The 19,611-nt window shown below is 36.6% G+C and overlaps 1 protein-coding gene across 1 annotated transcript in view; it reads right to left on the minus strand.

Annotated features, from left to right (window-relative positions):
* Nucleotides 1–1,728: 1,728 nt before the first annotated feature.
* Nucleotides 1,729–19,611, minus strand: part of DNAJC15 (DnaJ heat shock protein family (Hsp40) member C15) — a 53,475-nt gene continuing 35,592 nt past the window's right edge. Inside the window, exons 5-6 of the mRNA XM_031684712.2 lie at nt 18,015–18,085; nt 1,729–1,987 (exon numbers count right to left, since the gene is read on the minus strand). Coding sequence (XP_031540572.2) covers nt 1,917–1,987; nt 18,015–18,085 — 142 coding nt within the window. The 3' untranslated portion in view covers nt 1,729–1,916. The remainder of the gene's footprint in view (nt 1,988–18,014; nt 18,086–19,611) is intronic.

The following is a 19,611-nucleotide window of genomic DNA, read 5'->3' on the forward strand; positions in this document are numbered from 1 at the left end:
TACAAAGATGAATGACAAATTCTTGCTCTACAAGTTCTTGCACTTTTGTAGGAGAAATAAGCAATGTTACACAAGTAGTTGTTTCACAAGGTACCATAAGTGAGGAATAAAGTGCTATGGGAATTTATTCATTTAGTCAACAAATATTGATTGGGTGCCAGTGTGGCCGTGACCAAGACAGAGATGTCCCTGCTCTCAGAGAGCTGACAATTCATGAGATTACTTTAGCTGGAAGCATCAGAAAAGGAGGGACAGATCTCAGCTTGGCCTTAAACTATCCCTCGGCTTTGGGCATGTGGAGATCTGGGAATTAGGAGGGCATTCAAGGTACGGGGATAACAGTGAGCAGAAAAAAACAAAACAACAAACGATAAAGCGCAAGAAAAAAACTAGGACATGCACGGGGATTTTAAAGCAAGAACCATGATTTCAGTGACTCTAAGAATCAATCACCTTTAAGTCAGGTCATTACTTTCTGTACCAAAAGAAAACACAGCATTTACAGCAGTGGCTCTCCACCAGGGCCAGAGATATTGGTGTTCACCCTATCGTGCGCAGGAGAGCTCCCCATAAAAGACGAATTATTCAGCTCGGTAAGTCGATATTGCCAACGTTGAGAACTCCCTAACTACAGGATGTCATAAACTGAAAGATGCATCTACAACATTTAAAAAGTATTTGAAAACAGATGAAATGCAGTAGTTCAGTCTATCTGGGATGAACCCAGGGCTGTAAAGAATACCAGAAAATAATGCTGGTATTCTGCCTCTGGCGTAGTAAACTGATGATGACCAGGGGCTGTTGAGGAAATAATTTAAAGCCCTTCCAAACCAAGTGTTCATCCCTTGCTTTGGAGAAACCCTGCATGTTAATCAAACTAACTAATAATATATCCTATTTCTGTTCATTCTGACTGATCTCAGGGGCAACAACAGACTCACCAATCATACGGTGTATCTATTTTTTAAAGCCCAGCTCTATGCACTGATTCTAGAAGCGCCCCCTGGTGCTCGGTTTAAAATATTCTTTTCTCTTGAACTTCCTAAGCATATCATCTGTGCCTCTCTAACAGGATTCATGCGGTTTCTCTTTCCTCTGCAAGTCCCTTTAGGTCAGGGTCCATGCCTGGTTCACACCTGTAACTCTGGAGGACTCCTACAGTGAGCACCTCACACACTGCAGGTGCTCAGCAAAAATGAGCAGAATGAACAACTCAATAAATAAATACACAGGACTGGAAGCTACGCTGAGCTACGGTGCCTCGGACTTCTCCCGGCTCTTTCCAGCCTTTCCCCGCGGGACTCATTTTGTAAATCTTTAATCATGTTAGTAGCTCTCCGAGCTCTCAGGCTTCAGCCAGAGGGTCTCGGGGAGAGCAGAGCTCTCTAACCACCACTTTACAAAACACCGTTTAGTCAGTTCCAGGACGTTTCAGATCGTTTCCCCACGGGCTGGCAGTCAGTGTACGGCCTCAAAACACTTAAAGCATCTTACATGGGCTGAGTACTAAATTCGTCCGAGGAAACAAGGGACAATGCGAGCATGAGTACAAGCAGCGAGAAACTTCTTACCCATTGCTCACAGATCCCAGTGACAACACCAACGATCATATTTGTGCGGGGGAGGGGAGCGGGAGGAACTTAGCCCTAACAGAACAGACGTCTTAAAATGTATGACCATCAGAGAGGGAGAAAAGAAGGGGAAAGATCAGCGACAGAATTCCAAGTGTTCCTTCAAAAGGTAATACAAAGACAGACTATTCGTCTTTTATTATTATACAGCTTAGTAGTGGAAGAAGTGGTCAGTATGTGTATGAAATTTTTAACGGCCATGGTTTAGACCAGTTTGCAGGACTTTTTATTTTTTTTTTAAATAGGGTCCCTTTTCTTTCCTTCAGAGTGGTCCTTGAGCATCAATCAGTGTTTGGTGGTTGCTTCTAGTAAGTCTTTTGCTTCATTAATTTTGGTTGCTAAGTAAGGAGATCCACCTGAGAGGACAGAGAAGAGTAAATGGATTAAAACACACTTATTATGGACATGTTTTTAAAGTCTCAAATAAAGAAAAACACTCTTATTAGAATTCTCTGATATTTCCCCACACATTCATCCTCTGACAAATTCTTTTATAAGCTCACTAGAAATCACAACAGCATACATTAAATTTGTTCAGTGAAGCACTACAGACACCCAACAAATGAAGATAACCTCTGAGAAAAGTAAAGAAACATATGATAAGGAATAATTAAAAAAACACTCAAACATTCCACCGGTCAGACATTACCATTCAAATATTTGACCGGAGAATTTTTCTGAAATTAAGTGGGTGGTTAGGTAAATAAAATAACGGTCTTTCTCTAAGACTTTTTTTTTTTTAAGGGAAGAATATTCTTCCAAAGGAGGTTATCTTTCTGAAGGAGGTAAAGCAATCCAAGGGACCTTTCAGAGTCTTATCATGCCTTACGTTTTCACAAAAATAAAATATATGTTAGGAAAGGCAACTATGTACTTAAAACCATATTTACTAATACTAATGAATTAACTAGTAAATAAGTGGTAATAAAAATTATGTTAAAGGATATGTTCCCTGTTCTCTGAAATAGTCCTATTGGAATACCTGTGGAGTACAGTCTTAGATTCACTGTGCCCTAAAATAAACTTAAGTCGGTTCTTTTTTAGAGTTCTTTGCAATGAATTCTTTCTAATGCAAACAGCAAGTGGAAAATTGAGGTGAATTTCAAATTCAGAATCATTGTAAATCACAGAGCCTATCCGACATACAAAAATACTGGCCCCAAACTGTCACATTAAAGCTATTTAAGCAACGTACACCTTCTAACTTCTAGTCCTGAACACTTTCATTGCGTAACGCTCGAGCTAACAATCCTATTACAGTTCACCAGTCTCTTTGTGTTTGTTTTTACTTTTTATTCTCCCCTTGAGTGCAAATGATCTATAGCTGCTGAAAACATCATAAGACCTCAGTACCTTACAATGAACCAAAAAACATCTAGACCGTATTGGTGTGTATATTGTCCTGACTCTATCCAGGCCTTTTATTAACATCAAACCACCCACTTTATAAAGGAAAACAGATCAACGAACATAAGGACAATGCTAGAGGAGCTATTTTTAGCTTTTTACCCTTGAGGGTACCACTGACATTTTCACATCAAGATCTGAATTGCTATAAACATTTATGGAATATATCAGAGTGCCCTTGAATATACAATCAGAATCACAAATGAAATTGATGAAAGTTTCCGTGTGCACTTGGCTATGAAATAAACTGATTTCAGGATAATCTTTGAAGATGACCTCGGAATTAGGTAATGTCAATCCTGGTAAGCTGTTTAAATTTTGAGAGTTACCAAGGTAATGCTGGGCATCTTGTGTATCTTTGACAAATATTAAATTATTAACTGAGCTCAAACATAACCTTTAACTGATTGATATGCATGCCGGATATTTAAATCACTGGTCATAACATGCTCATTTAGCAGACAGGAAAAAAATCAAAGGCACAGAAGATCGAAAGTCTCATTAAACATAATATTTATCGATGGCAATGTCAGAGAGAAAAATGGACAGTTTATTCAGAATAACACTGAATTACTGTCCACCCTCTTTTAGTCAGAGGGGCGCTGGACCTGTCTTTTATGTGTAGGGCAGAAACTGTGGGTCTGGCTCTCATTCTACCCTCATTCTATCTTCCTAAAATTTGGGGAAGTTGCTAAGCCAAAAACACAATTTCTATATTCCCTTCAAGTAGTGTTTGATTCAAAGTAAGATCTATCCACGAGGGGCACTCTTGTGAGATTTGGAGGCGGAAGGGAGAGAAGGGCTTTGTTGCGGGGCCAGTGAGGTCATGGCGTGGTGGCGGCAGCAGCTGTGATTTCTGTACAGCTCCTGGCGGTCTGTGAGGTCGGCCACAAGTAGCTTCCCCGACAGAGCAGCTCTGTAATTATCCAGGGAGCCATTCTTATAACCCAAATCTAAAATTTACTCCCTCAGACCTTCCAACAGTTTGTAACCATTAATTCCCTGCATTAAATGCTCTCCTGCTTAAAACATCTAGTTTCTGGCACTGAATCTTGACTGATAAAATATATAGGATAAATATCCTTTATTTAATGGAAATAACATCCCTTTGAATCTTTCGATCCTGCTCAAATGATTGGGGGAACCACTGGGATTCCATTTAACTAGAGCACTCACCCTCTGTACCTTTGGACTTTCACCAAACACTGCTGGAGCTCTTGTGCTCTGGCTATTGTGAGCTGCCGTGTTTCAGACCAACCCTCCCATTGACATCAACTAGAAGAGTTTAATAAAATTCAAACGCATCAGTGTAAGAGCACCAGAGGTCTACCAGGTCAGCCAGGTCTAGAGAGATCAGGAAACGCATTGCAATGAGCCCAAAATTCTACACTGCTCTTTTCCTTCAAAGAAACCAGACACAAAATAGTACGTACTATACAATCCCACCCACATGAAACATGAGAAAAGACACGTCTTATCTGTAGTGGCAGAAAGCAGAACGGCGACTGCCCAGGCTTGGGTAGGGACTGGCAGTGAGAGGGGGCATCAAAGACCCTTTTGAGCTTTGAAATGTTCTATGTCTTCATTGTGCTAGTGGTTACATGGGTGTATACATTCGTCAAATCTCATCAAACTGTGCATTTAAAGATATACTTTATTTTATGTATAAATACACATACATACAACTATATACAACATAGCTGATGAATAAAGTAACCAGCAAACTGTTACAAGAGACTATCTTTTTAAAAAATTTAAAAAATACACTAATGAAAATAAAGCTGGCATTGGTATGCTAATTATCAGGCAAAACTTAAGGCAAAACACAATACTAGAGATTAAGAGGGAAATTTCACAGTGTTAAAAGGGTCAGTCTACTGGTAAGACAAAGCAATTGTAAATTTGAATATAACTAATAACATAGCTTCAAGATGTATAAGGGAAATACAGACAGAAAAGACACAAATCCATTATCAGTGGGAAATTTAATATACCTCCCTCAGTAATTCATAGATGAACAATTACACAAAAAGAAATAGTAATAAGAATATCAAAAAGTTGAATAACATGATGAACCTCAATCTAAATGACATACATAAAGCACTCCATCTTACAAGTGCAGAACTCACCTTTTAAACTGTACATGGAACACTTAACCGAAGTTGACCATGTGCTAAGGCTATAAAGCAAGTCTCAACAAACTTCAAAGACTCAAATCATAATAAGCAGTGCTCCCTGAATTGTGTTCCACGGACTAGTGCTGGTATGCAGCTGTTACGGGACCACAGTTAGACAGGCTGAGAAACTGAGAATAAGTGCTTAGAAAATATTATAGCCACTTAACACAGTAGTGTGTACCTGTAGAATCTAATAACAAAAACTGGGGCTTAGAACTTGCATATCTTTTTATTTCAATTTTCTAATAAATTCATTTTTTGTTATATTTTACAAAAGTTACCAGTCCACCAGAGATTGCGAAAAAATCACGTCCTCCATCACAGACAGTTTGAGAAGTACTGATGTAAGTATGTTAATTGACCACAGTGGACTTGAGCTGGAAGTCAATAACAAACACATCTAGGGAATCCCAACATTTGGAAATCAGTCAGTATACGTATAAATAACCCATGCACCAAGGAAAATACCACAACAGGAATTAGCAATCAAGATAATTAACAATGTCAAAGGTTAGTTTTTTTAAAAAAGCTAATCAACTTCATACCAAAGCATTTACAATTTAAATGAAATAACCTCTAGGAAAAACATAATATATCAAGAAGAAATAATATAACAAGAAATGGGAAAAAAAGAATCATAACTATTTGAGAAATTGAATCTGTAAGTAAAAATCTTCCCACAAGTAAAGTCTGGCAAAGATAGTTGTATGACTAAATTTTTCAAAAAAAAAAAAAAAAGAGGAAGAGGAAGAGGAAGGAGAGGGAGAGGAGGGAGAGGGAGAGTGAGAAGGAGAAGAAAAAAAGGAAAACATATTTCAATTCTTTTTATGAGGCCAGCGTATCTTTGATACAAACCCTGATGAAAATATCACAAGATGAACATAGATGCAAAAACAAATATCATCAGCTTAGCAAATCAGGCTAAATACACAACCAAGTTAGGCTGATATCAGAAATCCAAGACTGGATTTCACATTAGAAAATTAATCAATGTAATTAATCACATTAACAGAATAAGGAATACATTTCACATGTCATCTCAACAAATGTAGAAAACTCCATACACATTCATAATAAAAACTTTTAGTAAACTAAGAGTAGAGGCATAAACTTCTTTTATGTGATAGGAGTTCTCAAAAAATACAGCAAATATTATACTTTGTAGTAAAATGTTAAAACCTTTGACTGAGATCAGCAACAGGATAAGGATGCCCACTATCACTTCTATTTAACACTTTACTGGAGGTTCTAGCCACTGCAGTAAATGCCCCCTCTCTATTCCCAATAAAGAAAGAAACAAGGATTGAAAAGAAATGGTCATTCTTCATAAATGACACAATTGAGTATGTAGAAAATCCAAAAGGACCTAAAGACAGAATCATAGACTATTCAAATTTAACAAGATGCTGGATACAACAGCAATATACACAAAACTAACTTTTTTATGTCCTAGAAATAAATAACTACATAAAACAATACAATTTATAGTAGCATTGGAAAAATCAATACCTAGGAATAAATTTAACAAATTATGGATATGACTACAAACTGAACAATCTTATTGAAATAAATTACAGATGACCTAAATAGATGAAAGGATATGTCTTGTTCACAGACTGGAAAATTCAACAACGTAAAGACATCAATGCTCCCCAGGATATTGATCTACAGAGTCATAGCAAACCCAGTCATAACCCAGGAGGTTTGTGTGTGAAAGCATGTGTGCTTGCGCATGCGCACGTGGTGCAAACTGACGAGACAGTTCCTAACTTATATTAATATGTAAAGGGCTAAACAGAAAAAAAAAATCTTCAGTAACAAAAATCTTGAAAAATTTACACTATCTGAAATGAAGATTTGTTATAAATCTATACAAAACATTATGGTAGTGGCACAAGCATTAAAAAAAATTAACCAAAGGAAGAAGAAAGAAAGTAGAGAAATATTTTCATAAATACCGGCTGTTTGATTTGTAACAAGGTAACACTGCAGATTACTGGGAGGTGTGGGGGATGCCTTTTCAATGAATAATGCAGGACCATTTTGACGTCTATATAAAAATAATTAAAACTTTACCCTTATCTCACACCTTATACAAAAATCAATTCCAGTTCATTACTGATATAATTATGTAAGATAACAAAGATTCTAGAAATTATTTTCACGATGTTGAGATTTTCATGACCTTGAGACAGGCAAAAATTTCCTAAACAAAATAAAGCACTAACTATAAAGGAAAACTTTGAACTATAAACTGAACTATATCAGAATTTAAATTTTCTGTTTATAAATAAACATCATTAAAGCTAAATAAAAGCAAGCCACAAAGAAAGATATCTGTAACACAAAGGACTCATATCTAGAACACCAGAAGAATATATGATGTTCCCAAGTCAATTCAAAAGAGAGAGACAACCCAAAAGAAAAATATGGATAAATGGCAGGATATACATACCATGAAATACCATACAGCAATGAATATGCATGATTCCCTACTACAGCATTCACTGCTATGTGAATAATCTCACAAAGATAGCAAAATGAAAGAAGGCAAGCATGAAAGACTGCACACTTCATGATTCTACTTACATAAAGTTCAAAAACAGGCAAAACTCATCTATGGCCACAAAAATCAGGAGCGTGATCACTACTGGGGCATGGGGAGTGACTGGAAATGCACACGAAGAGAAAATTTTGGGGCAGTTTAATTTCTTAATCTGGGTACTGGCTACACAAATGAGTTCACTTTATGACAATTCACTGAGTTGTATGCTTACAATCTGTGTACTTTTATTATGAATGTGTATTTCAATTTTAAAAGTTTATCGAGAAACTAACACTGGAGATGTGCTGACCTTACTGAAGTCTGACGACACTACCAATTCACACTGCCCCCAAATCACAGCGGCTCAGTAAACCTGTGACAGGACCACGGTGACGAGGACAGTGACTTGGCGTTATTCTAATATATTATTGCATTTGCCTCTTCCAACCATCCTTCGTAGCTGCTCAATTCTTATTTTCATTACATAAAGAGAATGAAGCACAAAAACACTTAGTTACTTGCCCAACAGCAGCCAGAGTGAACACGACGTGGATCCAGGATTCCCAGGACGCCTGGCTCCTGAGCCTGCACTCTTCTCAGTCACCACACCACCCTGCCTCTCATTTTGTTTACCAAATTTCTTGCTTATTAAATTCCTACCATGTTAAACATGTGCTTGTTATAAACCTTTAGACTTTCTTCAAGCCTGAAATCCCATCTCAGGTTCTCTTCCTTCTTGAGAAGACTGAGATCATACCTGTGATCTACCTTTTAAACATATGTGTCTATCCACCCATTAGATAATAGATACCTCGAAGAGTGATCGCGCCTTAGATCTAGAGAGATCTATTATCAGCACAGCTCTGAGTACACAGGTGGGACACCTATCCTTGATGGGGAGAAGGAAGTACTGAGTCACTATTCTATTATTTTCCTGCATCAAACACCAGTTTCACAGAAGTAAAACCACTCCAGAGATACAGAAACCAGGTAAAGTGTGTTAGGAGTGCATGCTTAAAAAATAAACAAACATCTGGGTAAAAATTCCCAACCGGCACAAAAGAAAATATGCAAATATTCTACAATTAACAATTGTTTCAAAGTTAGGTACAGGCATTCCTCATTTTAACACGCTTTGCTTTACCGCACTTCACAGATACTGCGTGTTTTTAACAAACTGAAGGTTTGTTGCAACCCTGTGTCAAGTCTATCCGTGCCGTTTTTCCAACAGCTTTATTTTTTAATTAAGGCATGAACATTGTTTTTTAGACATTATGCTATTGCACACTTAATAGACAACAGTATAGTGTAAACATAACTTCTATATACACTGCGAAACCAAAATATTTACGTGGCTTGCTTTACTGTGGAACCTGCCTTATTGCAGTGGTCTGGAACTGAGCTCAGGATCCTTCAGGTGTGCCTGGATAATGCGTTACTAACGCGAGTTTCACAGAAAGTACACCAACGTGAGGATTAAGAAGATACAAGTCCCTTTTATCCTTGGGTCTTTCTTATGCAGATACTATCATGGATTTTTCTAGATTCCTTAATTCTCATTAGGAATGTCTACATCCCAAATCTGTAAGATAGAAGCAGTGTTGCCATCTGCTGATCTGAATGGTTCTTAAAAGCCACCCACCCTTCTTAAAAAAAATATGTTAAAATCATGTGGAATGTGTATATACACATAGGAGACTGGCTTCTGGCATGTGGAGTTCCACTGATCTGTTCCCCAATGTAACTGGTAAAAACTATATAAAAAACTCCCAAACATCTGAAGCCTCTGGAAATGGTCTTAAAAGCACACACACACAAGAACTATCTATTAAAGAAACTGAAAATTCGGTTAGAAAGGCAGGAATCTGTGGCCTTTGAGCCACGACAGCTCCCTTCTTTTCCCCTCCCAGCACAGCAAGGCAGACACCCCACGCTGGATGACTGTAGCAAGACAGGGGGCTCCTTTCTCCTGAGCTCCTAGACAGAGGGGTTCCCTTCCGGGAGAAGAGGGACCTCTGCCTCTTCCTGCCCCAGATGCCTGAGGCTGAAGCTAAGGCCCAGGAAAGCGGAGCCTGGGCTCCACCCTGGGCAAGGCTCCCTTAGAACAGTGGGACCTCAACAGCTCTTCTCCCAGCCCGCAAGGCATGGTGGTTCCGCCCCAGCAGAGGCGAGCTGGGAAGACCCTGGGTGACTGTCCCTCTGTCTCATGCTCCCTAGCTCCTGGGGGGGGGGGGTTCACTCAGCGAGAAGCTTGCCATAGTTCCCACTCCCAGCTCCAGAATCCTGGCAGAGAGTCTGCCTGTGGAGTAAATTAATTAAAGAGGACACTAAACTGAGGTGGCTTTAATGCCTTAGCAGACTACAGAATCAAACCAAAACCTAAGCCTGTAAGTCCCTCAACATTAAGAAATTAACATGAATTAGGCTTTTCCAAATAAAGCAAGTGCTTCAGTTACAGCTGGTCAAGTAATTTCCTTGCTTTGATTCTGCCTCTTCTCTGTAACAGTCTTTCCTGTAGGGCGCTCCTAACCACTTCCGGTTTGCTGCTGCCTGATTCAAATAACTTGCTCCAACAAACTCTAAACATTTAATATGCTTCAGTTTATCTTTTAACAGTGGCAAGAGAAAAACAATGCATCACTTATGGAAGAATCCCTAAATAAGATTAACAGCTAACTTAGCAGAAACAATGGAGGCCAGAAGGCAACGGGACAACGTAATCAAAGTTCAAACTGTCAACTAAGAATCCCACAGTCAGCAAAGCTGTTATTCAGAAATGAAGGTGAAACAAACACTATCCTGGGTAAACAAAAATCTGAAGAATTTTCTGTTAACAGACCCAGTTTAGAAGAAATCCTAAAGGAACTTCTTCAGGATAAAAGCAAGTGACCTCAGATGGTAATCTGAATCCACACAAACAGCGCTAGTAAATATAACTGTGTACTTATAGAAGACAACATAAATTTTCTTTGTTTCTTCTTTGTTCTCTTAACTGACTGAAAAAGCAACTGTATAAAATAACATGCATAAAATGTACTGTTGGGCTTATAACATACAGATAATAATACATACTTAATACATTTGCTAGTAACAGCACAAAGGAGATGAATAGGATTAAATTGTTGTGGATTAAGGGAAAATCACAGCAGACGGTAAGGTAATGTTTCTAACAGTGTACAGGTCAGGTTTGTAACAGTAGATGTTATATGTATAACAACAGCACAAAAGGGGGGAAATGGGAAGAGAGCTGCATAGGAGTAATGTTTCTATATATTATCAGAATTAGGCTAGTATAAATCTGAAGCTGATTCTGATAAATTAAGATGTATATGGTAAATCTGAGAGCAACTACTTTTTAAAATATTCAAAAATAATAAAAAATAATTAATAAAATCAAAATACTACATTACAAAATGTTCACTCAGTGCAAAAGAATGAAGTAAAGGAAGAATAATAGATGGGGCAAAGACATGAGACAGAAAACAAAAAGCAAATGCAGACAGAAATCCAACTAAATCAATAATAACATTATATGTGAATGGATTAAACAATCTAATCAATTACTAGGTTGTCAGATTGTATTAAAAAACATGATCCAACTATAGGCTGTGTACAGGAGACAGACTTTAGATTCAAAAATACAAATAAATTGAAAGTAAAAGGATGGAAAAAGATATATCATGAAACACCAACCACAGAAAAGCTAGCATGGCTATACTCCTATGAAACAAAATAGACTTTAAAACAAAAAATGTTACTAGAGATATAACAATTATAAAAATGTATACACCTAACAAGAGAGCACCAAAAAATACATGAAACAAAAAGCTAAGAAAAATGAAGAGAGAAACAGACAATTCAATAGTAAGGATTAATGCCCCATTTTCAATAATGGATAGAACAACCAGACAAAAGATCAACAAGAAAATAGAAGACGTGGACAACACTTAAAACCAACTAGACCTAACAGACATCTATAGAACGTCTACCCAACAACAGAATATACATTCTTCTCAAGTGTATATGGAACATTTTCCAGGAGAGATCACTGGCGAGGCCATAAAACAAAACTCAGTAAATTAAAAGGATTAAAATAATACATTATATTCTCCAACCCCAGTGGAATCAAATTAGAAATCAGTAACAAGGACAAATTTAGGAAATAAATAGAAATTAGTAGAAATTAAACACATTCTTGAACAATCAATAGGTCGAAGAAGAAATCAAAAGAAAAACAAGAAAATACTTTGAGATAAATAAAGACATGACATAAAACTTACGGGGCACAGCTAAGGCAAAGATAGCTGTAAATACCTGTGTTAAAAAATAAAAGAAAGATCTCCTATCAATAACCTTGACTTCAAGCTTAAGATACTGAAAAGAGAATAAACCAAACCTAAAGCAAAAAGAAAATAGTAAAAATTAAAACAAAAATTAATGAAGGGGAGAATTAGGGGAAAAAAAAAAAAGAGAGAAGATCAATTAGCCCAAAAGCTGATTCTTTGAAAAGAAGCCTTTAGCTTGTTGATCATTAAAACAAACCTTTAGCTTGTTTGACCAGGAAAAAAGAAAACAGATTCAAATGACTGCCATCAGAAGTCAAAGAGAAGACATTACTATCATAGCTAAGAGAAATGAAAAGGATTATAAAGGAATACCATACATAACTATACTTCAGCAAATTAGACAGCCCAAGTTCTCAACATAGCTGGCAAGCTTCTCCATCCCCTGGTCCTGCGTGTCTTCTTCGATCATACTTCCTATCACTGTTCCCCTTGCTCACCATGCTCAAGCCAATCTCCTTACAGTTCCAGAAACACACAGTATGTTCTCATTTCAAAACCTTTGCACATGATGTTCCTTCTGGTCAAAATACTCTTTCTTCAGATCTTTGCATGACTTACTGCCTCAGGTTTTCGCTCAAGTATTTTCTTCCTACAGAGAATTTCTGAGACAGCCATAAATAATACTGCAGCTGCCTCCTCTCCAGCTGGCAACCTCTACTCTCCAACTCGACTTTATTTTTCTTAAAAGCACTTATCATCATGTGACATTTTTCAGTCTAGCCTTTTCTGCATAACTACCCTAAAACTTAGTGGCTGATAATAACTATTCTATGAACTAGCTGGGTGGTTCTTCCAAGCTGGGTCAGGTCAGTTAGGGCTGGAAGGCCCAGCATGGCCTCACTGGGTCCTCATCGGGGATGGCTAGTCCTCACGCTCAAGGTGGTCTTTTATCCTTCAGGAGGTGAACCTGGTTTTATTCATGTGGTGGTGTCTGGATTCCAAGATCTAACAGCTGAAGCTGCAATGCTTCTTGAGGCCCAGGCTTTGAATACATACCGTGTCACTTCTGCTGTACTCTATTGGTCAAAGCAAGTGACAAGGACAGCCTGAATATACATGGTCAGGAAACAGACCACCTCTTGATGAGAGGTGCTGTGAAGAACGTGTGGCCATTTTTAATCTACGTCCTGTCTGTCTCTCCCAGCGCAATACAAGTTCCACGAAGGCAAGGCCCGTGGCTATCTTGTTCAGTGTCTAGTTCACCAACTGCATTAGCTACTTAAATAAATATCTGTTGAATGAATGATCACTCAGATGATCTGTTTACATGAGTGTATTTGTAAAAATTTATTTAGATATATATTCATGATCTATGCACTTCTCTGCCTATTTATTCTACTTCAATACAAAGCAAACCTAAAAATAAGAGATTAAACAGAAAAGTGACCTTTTAAAAAGTAAATTGAATTACATCACTCTACTGCATAAAACCTGACAGCATAATAAATAAAGTTCAAATATTATACAGAACCTGCAGTGTTTCTTTATCAGAAAGCATACTGTTTTCAAAATCTGGGCACCATCTCACCTCGCACAACCTCTCTGTTTGTTTCTTAAACCCCTACCACAGTAGTTTTCTTCCACGTCCTTAAGCACACTAAGTTCTTTCCTCCAGGAACGTGCTAGCTCCCTTACTTTCCAATCACTCTTCACAGGAATAGCTTCTCTTCATCCCTCAGGTCTCCTCAGAGAGGCCTTCCCAGTCAGCCCGTGTAAAGTTGCTTCTTTCCCATATTCTATAATCTCAGTCCACTGTACCTTTATTGCACCTGCCACAACTTGAAATAGGCTTGCTTGTTTTTTGTCTGTCCCTCCACTAGAACGTATGCCTGAAGAGGACAAACACCTAGTTGACCTGTTCTACAGTGTAAGCCTCAATATTTATTAACGCAACGTTCTGGTACAACATAGAAGTTGAATGAATAATTTCTAAATAAATAAGATAGTTTCAGGTCATTTCATATCAATCTAATGAGTCTTTTAAAATGTTGATGTGATTATTATATATTTGTTTTCACTCCCAATACTATTTTACCTGTAAATTTCATTGGTATGCCTTCTTTTTATCCATTTTCTTATTCATTCACTCATGAAAAAAATTAGAATTTATTAAATATCAACCATGTAGGTTTTAAAGATAAATAAGCCATGTTCATTATTTTTAAAGATCTCAGCACTTACCAAGGAAAATTAATGTGCAAGAAAACAAAATTATCTCTTTACCAAAAAATAATTAACTCAAATACAAAACCTTAAACCTAATAAAATGTTGAAATGAAGGGAAATGAAAGATGAGTCCTCTGAAATAAATAATAATCTAGTGCACCCATCAAAAAAAAGGAAATCCAGCTAATTAGGCATGACCTTTTTTTTCTTACTGATTCCATGCTGACTCTTAGTTATCATATATTTTCTAAATGTTTATGATACATCTTTTACTTATAATATATTGGAATAAATTATATTATTACCAGGGCTTCATGTCAAATTTAGCTTCTTCTACAATTAGAGTAATTAGGGAAAACCCATTTAACAGTATAATTACTTTGATTTGTTTTTAATCCCAATATTTAATTTAATTTTGATTTAAATACTATTAAAGAAGAGAATCTTATGTATTGAAAGGGGACATACATGGAACAAAGACTAAGAAACTTTGCTGTGGGCAAGCAGATTTCAGCTAAATGTAAAAAAGAACTTTCTAGTAGTTACTGCTGTCTACCAGAGTGCTGCCCTACAAAGCAGGAAGTTCTCCATCACTAAAAATCTTTAAGAAGAGCCAACAGGGAATTTTCCCCAGGATGGAGCAGAAACAATGTGATTTAGGAGGCAGCATTGATTAGATCAGCATCTTCAAAATACGGTGAAGTACTTAAAATTTTTTTTCTAATCTGTGGTGGACTAACACTTTTACAAAACCCAAAAGTATCCCATACTTGGATATCATAGCCATGTCAAATAGCTATAAAGATTTCTGAATTCTTAATTTAGATTTTTTTAATATATATTTCTCACCAACAACATCCTCATTTTTATTTACGTTAACACTGTAGTGCTTTTTTTTTTTTTTTTTAACATAGAGGTACTGGGGCTTGAACCCAGGACCTCGTGCGCACTAAGCATGTGCTCTACGCTCTACCACTGAGCTATACCCAGGTCCCTTTCGATTTTTAATTTGTTAGACAAAGGTAACAAATTGTGGTCTAGCATGAAAAGGCAAACCACACTTTGAGAAGCACTGGATTAGATAAGTCTATGAGAGATCTCTGAGGTTCTACAGTCTTTCATCTTTAACTAGCCTGTCTTCCTTTCTATATTCATTAGGCCTTCGTATCAAACTACTGATTTCATAACAACTAACTTTTCCTCCAGTAACTTAAAAAACTATAATCTAAAAGGTACTTTGAAAACATCAGATCAAAGACCTGAGACATTTTTACCACATTAACCTTTTCTCTCACTAAATTCAAAAGGCAAAATTTACTTTTCACCAAAACACATCTGAATGCTCATTTAAAACTGGCTACAAAAAATTTATTTGCAGTCATTTCCCACACCTAATTTTCTGGTGTCACTTTCTTTGCACAAGCTGATAATGAAATATGTAACAGATTATAGTTGATCACACACTTGAAGTTCTAGCTTTGTTTTACCAGCTGGCAGTAAAACCAACTGAAAAGTCAGTTGCGGGTGGGGTGGTAGGGAAAAGAACATTCATAAATTTCAGAAGTACTCGGAAGAGAAGTCAAGTTTTGCAACCACTCCATGACCTGGCCAAAGCAAATTATAACTGCTGGAGAATTAGAAATTAGAAAATAGAAACCACTGTGAAAGTCAACAACAACAAAAATCTATCTTCTTCTCATTACAAACAAGGAAAAACAAAACAACCTTCCTTCTCAAGAGACAATTACCACGTTTATAAGCTATCATCTCCCAACTCCATCATATGTGAGTTTTTTTTTTCCCTCAAGTAGCTGCAATATTCTTTAATTCACCATACTTTTACTAAAGCAGGAGTTCTTAACTATGAGTATACGAATGGGTTTTAAGAAGCCTATGAACTCTGAAATTGCAAATGTTTTAAAATTTTGGGTGAGTGAGCAATTATACAGACAAGATGTCTACAGTTGTCAACACAACTGTGGTTGACAACGTTTGATTAAAAGTATCCTTCTTAAGTTAAAATGTGATCTGAATAGAGATACAGTGTACAGGTTCTTCATTAATTGAATAGGCAATACAAACATTACATTATATCATATAACCAAAAAAAGCTTTAGAAGATGAAAACGAATATATGTATGTATATGTATGACTAGGACGTTTTGCTTCACACCAGAAATTGACATATTGTAATTGACTGTACTTCAATCAAAACTAAGAAGAAATAAATCCCTTCACTTTATAGATGATAAACTTGACATTTAGAGAGATCAAGGGAGTGTCCAAAGCCTCTTGTGAGCTAGAAGGCAGAAGCCAGAGAAGAATGCTGGCCTCCTGCTTCCAGGTCCACTCCCTCACTCTGCCACCAACGCAAGACCAGCCTGAAGGATATTAGTAAGCACACTATGGGCAGACATCAACTTCACTTCCGATAAATATATAATCTCAAAGTAAATCAAGTAATTCCTTCAACATTACTGGCTCATAAAATACATAAACATTTTCTTTCTTTCTTTCTTTCTTTTTTTTAACTAAAGGTATTTAAAAATACATATTCTTGTAGAAACATTTTAGAGCTGGCTTCCTTGCCAGCAGACACAACCAACAACCTGTCAATCATCCGAAAGACATGAGCACTTGATCCCACTGCAATCAATCAGAGAAGGGCATATACTTGACCTGGAAGGGACAGAAGATGTTTAGGAGGTAGAGGGCTTCAAAGAGGCACTTAAACACATTTCTTTCTGAGTCAATTACTCTGAAAGACCACAATGCAAAGTAAATTAATTGAATGGATCTTTTAGTGACTGTTGAAGCTATTTAGCAATTTTAAGCGAAACCTCTTTTCAAAGTTTATTCTCTTATTTATTCACACTAAAGAACAGCAAGTGCAAAAACCAAAGGAGATGACATTTAGTGAAAAGAATTTTTATAGTAAGTAATTAAGTGAGAAAGCTAAGGGGGGGAGGCCTATTTTGGAGTCAGGATTGGTAGGAATCCAAAATTTGTTTAATTTTTTTCAAAATAATTAGAAAACTAAAAGTCTGTAAGTAAGAATCCAAGAAACCCTCACTCTCTGCCCCCTGCTCCCCCACTTCTGACTTCGGAAATAGAGTGCAACTTTCTACCATCTGTTATTTTAGAGCAGAAACAGTAATGAGCATATGGGCTTTCTCTCTCAAGCAGCTGTAGTGTAGTTAAAGTTATAATCATTGTCTTTCTGTAAGATAAATTTACATTAAAAACCTGGCCAGTTAAAAACAAACGGGCTCAGCCTCAGAGCCTTCCAGAACAAAATTAAGAAATTCAGAATCATCTGTGACATCTTACATTTAGAGATTTAGAGACTACCCCCTAAATCTTATGCTTTTATGTGTAAGGTTTAACAAATATAATTCATGACGAAACTAAATTGATTTAGTTTATACAGTCAAAGAGTCTACAACTCATTATTTTTTTTCTTTCTCCATCAAAATGCTAGGAGCCTCAAACAGGGGGTAGGTACTCATATACAAAAATCAATAACTAAGTTCTCAAAAGTTGGTAACTATATAAATCCATCACTTCTCTTAATCACTGAACTCCTATCTAAAGGCTCCTTTATTTACAAGAAAAATCACAACACATGTGACACATAAACTTTCCATTTCAACTATATAATCATTTATAATGAGCTTAAGTAATGGAAAGGTTCAGAACATAATCTGATCCACATATTATGAAAAACAGGAATTTTACCTACCTTTATCTGGGTGATTCAAAATCATGATTCTCCTGTGAGCTGCTCTAATCTTGGCCTTGCCAGCAGATGGGCTGTAAAAAGAAATTAAAGTGCTTATAATAAATAATGTCAAATGCAGGTTATAAATTAACGGTTCATATTAGTTTCAAGAAATTAAAGACTAATGAGAATTTCACCATCTTGTGGGTAAAAATGAAATTACAGCTTGTCACTTAATTCCACCAACCATCAAAATAAATCATTGATTCACTGCTGCATGTACTTTTCTTCAGTCCTTTTAATCTCAGTCTTTATTCTCAATTAAAAAAAAAAGCAGACACAATAGGTAGAATAGGGGAATCATAGTCTGAAGACTATTACTGTGAGTTAGAAAATTATGCTTCAAGCTACCCGGGGGGTCGAGGGAAGGGAGCATATATAACAAACAGGTGTTTGAACTGTAGAGCTACCAGACTCAGGATTTTAATCCCAGCATTGCCATGTAGGATGGGGAGCCTTGGTCAAATTTTTTTACCATCTCTATGCCTTAGCTTTCTCATTATAAAACAGGGCTAGGAATAATATATTCCTCACAGAACAATTATAAGGATTAAATTAGCTAATGATGACAAAGTGCTTGAACAGTGCATGATGTGTACCAACATTTCATCATAGTTAGCTTTCAATATTATTTTTCGACAGAGCATCTCAAAACCCTTAATAGCTCATAATTTATTTAGCTGTGTGAGAAACCTATGGGAAAAGGCTGGCTGTTAGAGCCTATGGTCTAAACAAAAATTAAAGAAGAAAGTTAAATAAACCACAAATTATTCCTGTAAAGTTTAATTTATCCAATAATGGAAAAGCTTCTCTTTAGTACATTTTTCAGGTAAAGAAAAGGAATTAACACTAATAACAGCAATATACTCATATTGCTAGTTAATATTTATACTAGCTTATTTAAGCTACCTAACTTTTCTAGGTCTCAAACAGAAATAATAGTAGCTGACTCAAAGTACATGGTGGTGGCTGTGTAACTCAAAATGATTGAATCTGCATGGACGAACCACACTGTAGTGGCTAAAAGCAGGTACTTTTAGAGATATTCAGACAGGTTTAAAAACTTCATTCATTGTCTATAAAACTGTGTCTTGCTTATATAATTCTCTCATATGTAAAACAGACACTACAAAACAGAGCATACCTCCCAGGATTATTTTAAGGATAAGTTAGACAATAAAAGTAAAAAGATTAGCATGATCTAGCACACAGTTAGTGTTCAAGGAATAGTAGTTATTTATTATGAACATAAAGGATGCTTATAAAAATGTATTATGTATTTCCTACCTTTAAAAAATGGAGTACAAAAAATCTAATTTAGCATTTTTTGAATGACTCAAAAGCATTATTATGAGTATCAATTGAGTGCAAAGAAACTCTCAAGGTCTGCAAAGGTTTGCTTGCCCTTCTACTAAAGGGGCATAAAATGCTATCCATTTAAGTTCTTTTGTTTTGAACACTGTCAGTATGCAATCCTCAGTTCTGCCAGTGTTCTAGTCTCTAGCTGCTCCTTGTCTGTTACTTGCTACTTCTAATCTCCTGGGGCTAAATAACAGAT

This window comes from Vicugna pacos, chromosome 14 (genome assembly GCF_048564905.1).
Source record: "Vicugna pacos chromosome 14, VicPac4, whole genome shotgun sequence".
In the NCBI taxonomy this organism is placed as follows: Eukaryota; Metazoa; Chordata; class Mammalia; order Artiodactyla; family Camelidae; genus Vicugna; species Vicugna pacos.